The 4,230-nt window shown below is 32.9% G+C and overlaps 1 protein-coding gene across 1 annotated transcript; it reads left to right on the top strand.

Moving 5' to 3' along the window:
* The first annotated feature begins 224 nt into the window (after positions 1–224).
* Positions 225–1,387, top strand: LOC104106608 (heavy metal-associated isoprenylated plant protein 23). Its single transcript, XM_009615186.4, has 2 exons — positions 225–526; positions 661–1,387. The coding sequence occupies exons 1-2, from the start codon at positions 370–372 to the stop codon at positions 963–965; spliced, it is 462 nt and encodes a 153-aa protein (XP_009613481.1). The 5' UTR covers positions 225–369; the 3' UTR covers positions 966–1,387.
* The last annotated feature ends 2,843 nt before the right edge of the window (positions 1,388–4,230 follow it).

Below are 4,230 nucleotides of genomic sequence, written 5' to 3'. Positions count from 1 at the left end.
ATGGGGGGCCATCCTTCTCTTTTTAAACAGTGTTGGAGAAAAGAAAACGCCTATAAAAAGAGAAGTAGGCCTGTGTAAAGAAAGATCTCATCAAAGGAAGCAAAAAAGAAAAGTTTTTGTTTGTAGAGAGAGCAGCCTTTTTGCTTTCTTCCTTTTGTCCTTAAGCCTGTTCTAAAGCAAAGGAAAGAATCCAAGGGAAGTTTCTTACAAAGTCTTCCATTTCATCAAAATCTATTGAATATAAATTAACTCATAATTATCCCACTTTCTTTCCTCAGAAAAGGTTCAAAGTTTCTGTTTTTCACTTTCTTCCTCTAAATTAAAGTTGTGTTTCTTAGATATATATTTGCATAAAGAGAGAAAAGAAAAATGGGTTTAGGAGGAACTTTGGAGTATATTTCTGATATCATGAGCAGTGATAAGCCCAAAAAGAAGAAGAAGCAGTTTAATACAGTGGAGCTCAAAGTCAGAATGGATTGTGATGGCTGTGAACTTAAAGTCAAGAAAGCTCTTTCTTCCTTGAGTGGTAAGTACCATAATCTTTTTCCAAAATGTCCTGCACCATTAAAAAGTAATACAGTTTCTATGTACGTAGCTTCATTTTTTATAAACTTCCTATGAAAACAAGGTGATATATTTTGGTTTTGGTTATATTTGCAGGAGTGAAGTCTGTGGAGATAAACAGGAAACAACAAAAGGTGACAGTAACAGGGTATGTGGAAGCAAACAAGGTGTTAAAGAAGGCAAAGTCAACAGGGAAGAAGGCAGAGATATGGCCTTATGTCCCTTACAATTTGGTGTCTCAGCCCTATGCTGCAGCAGCTTATGACAAGAAAGCACCACCTGGTTATGTCAGAAGAGTTGATCACAACAACCCAACTACTGGAACAGTTGCAAGATATGAGGACCCTGCCTATATCAACATGTTCAGTGATGACAACCCTAATGCTTGTTCTATCATGTAAATAACTCCGCTTTAATTCCAAACAAGTTCAAGTCAGCTATTATCACACACAAGTTTTAGAGCACTGCAAGTTTGTTTGCAGGGTTTTGGGATTGGATCGAAAGGTTAATTGCTGTAATTGTAAGTTTTGCATGGGTACTGTTAATTAATGGATCTATCATAGATAGCTTTCTACTTTCACAAGATTGGAGTAAGGGTGTCTGACGCTACCTTTTACATAACCACTTGTGGGATGTCACTAGATTTTTTTTTGTTATTGTTGTTGCATGGGTGTTAATGAGTAGGGTTGGGTTTTTTGGTACAGTCTGGAGTACTGAATGAGCAGTCAGGCAAATACTTAGTAGGAATTTAGAATTGGGGTGGTTGTAATAAACCTACAACTTGTAGTAATAGAAGAATACTACATTGTCATTTTGAATGTTATATTCTCTTTTGCTTGTTTGTTTGTTTTTTCTTTTAGTTTAATTTCTACTATATATTTACAGAAATTTTTACTATTAAATTATATATCTAAAAGATAATTATATGTAATTGTGCATAAAAAAGGAAATTAGCAACCTAAAAAATAAGACGGGCTAGTAATACAATAGATTAAAATATACTGATAATGTAAAAAATATTGGTACTAAGGGTAGTTTGATTTATGACCTCGATTAATTAATTGTAACATATAAGATAATACAACGTTTTGGTTGGCTTCATGCAAAAATTGATTATCCTATAAACTAATGCGATGTCTGGTTGACTTATTAAATAATATAAGTGTATTAGCAATGAAGAGACTAAACTATTTAAAGACAAAAATACTACTTTTTTATGCATAATAATATTCTCATAATCATCACTGCATAACAATCTCTTTATTATTAATCATGGAATAAATAATCCAAATATCCCTATGAATAAAAATTCGATTTTCTACGTGGGATGATGTTTGATGATGAGTTTCCTCTCTGCAGGTTGTGCACAACTGTAACATTGATATCACAGCAAAGCTGGTTGTTGACGCTAACCATCTCCTATTGATGCTGAAAACTGTTGGTACAAATAATATTGGGTCCAACACCCACGGTTTAAGTAGGACTTCTTGAGTTGGTGAGGACGGGAGCCAGGGGAGGTGTAGTCCTTTCAAAACCAAAAGAAAACAAATTGAATAAAAAAAAATGAATGTTTGAATGTTTTATTAGCTAGCATTTGGACATAAATTTGGTTGAAACTTGGAAAAACGAGATTTTAAAGATGCGATAAAAAATAATTTTTAAAAGTTACAATTGTGTCTGGACATGCATTTTACTTACAAAGAATTTGAAATTAAATTTTGTGAGTCAAAAACTACTCTAAAGTTATTTTTGAGATTTGAAGATTTTGTTTTTAAAATATGTCAAAAAATAGTTAAAATCCATAAAGAAATAGATATTTAAAAATAAAATCTGACAAAAAGCTCCCAAATCTTATGGCCAAACTGGAACTTAGTCTCTTATCGTCAATTTAAATATTCATTACACCTATGGCACAGAGAACACCAATAAATAAGGAACACCCGATACTTTAGAGTTTAGATATGTAACTTACAAACGGTGCCAACTTTATAAAGATAATCAGAAATGAAATGATGAAAAATAAGAAAATAAAAATAGAGAAAAGGCAAGATATTCGGGACATGGTAGAGTGACTTATGTGGTAAACAAGTTGCGGGAAATAAGACTAAGATGATTCAGACATATAAAAAGGAGATGTCAAGATACCCCAGTGAGGTAGTGCGAGACGTTGGCATTGGAGGGTCTGAGGAGACGGAGAGGCAGGCCAAAGTATTGGGGAGAGGTAATAAGGCATGACATGGCACATCTGCAGCTTATCGAGGACACGACTCTGATTAAGAAGGTATGGATGTCGAGAACTAGGGTCGAAGGCTAGTAGCTAGTCGCGAGTTTATCATTGTCTTCCCTGTAGTATGTATAGCACTCTCGTACTTCCTTATACTTAGATTTGTATTATTACCAGTTATTTTGTTGCTTGTGTTTTCTTGTTATCTTGTTGTTGTTGATATTGTTTCGTGTTTCTGTTTTATTTTCGTAGTTTATTTGTTGTTATATTTCTTTTCGACTACGCTGTGACTTTGCTTTTTCCTGAGCCGATGGTCTATTGGAAACAACCCCTATACCTTCAGAACGTAGAAGGTAAGGTTACGTACACACTACCCTCCTGAAATCCTAATCGTAAAATTATACCAGGTTTGTTGTTGTTGTTATTTGACCTTTGCTTTTCCTTTTCAAATCAAATGTCTACAGGTGAAAAATAAATAAATCAAATGTCTACAAGTGATAGTTTACTGATGTTCAACGACTTAATTAGGACTACATAAGGAGAATGCTGTCTTAATGATGAGACTATGGTAAAATTAGGGATCAGAATTCCTCTATGGTAAATATTATTCACCTAATGTGTTTATACCAAACTAATAAATAAATATATATATATATATATATATATATATATATATATATATATATATATATATATGACATTTGGCCATTCTTAGTTAATATGCATTCTAATCTCATTAAATCACATAACTATAGTAAATGAATATGGTTTGATGTAAAGAGTTGGTGTGATAATTGTTATGTGTGATGTCCTAATTTGCTCATGTCGGATCAAAGGCAAGAAACAGTCCTTTAAAGTCGCACCTTCTAAATTTTCTTAGAAAAGTGCAAAACATATTTCAAACAAACGTTCTCAAACTTTTTAAAACATGGATTAGGATGTCCTAACAACTGCTTGTTTTCAAATTTGAGTTCTCAAACAAAACTCGGAATGTCCTTTTCAATTCGTATTTAGTGCTTGTTTTAAAAAAAAAGTTAGGTATGTGTTTACCCTTAAAATTGGATAATAATTAAACTTATAATGTGGTTTTAAGGACACGTAATTGCACCTAATACCAATTGATAAATGTGAAGATTAATAACAGAAATGAACTATAAAGTAAAGCGAACCAGTGTTGAAACGGAATTCAACCCTCGAACTAGGGTGCCCTCGAACTGATTGATACCAAAACAGTTAAAAATAAAGCAAGCTGATGAACAAGAGAGTATAAGCTAAAGAGAGAGCGTTATATTGGCTTTTTTATGCGAGAACAATATATCTTACAAATGGTTAATACTCCCCTTTATATAGTAAAGGAATTCTACTTATGGTATAACTCTAATTACAGAAGAAAATCTCATGATTAGCCAATTAATCGTTCCTAATTTGATCCGTTCCGAGAT

This window comes from Nicotiana tomentosiformis, chromosome 5 (genome assembly GCF_000390325.3).
Source record: "Nicotiana tomentosiformis chromosome 5, ASM39032v3, whole genome shotgun sequence".
In the NCBI taxonomy this organism is placed as follows: Eukaryota; Viridiplantae; Streptophyta; class Magnoliopsida; order Solanales; family Solanaceae; genus Nicotiana; species Nicotiana tomentosiformis.
Note: the sequence above shows the minus strand (reverse complement) of the source record. Positions and strands in the feature narration are given on the sequence as shown.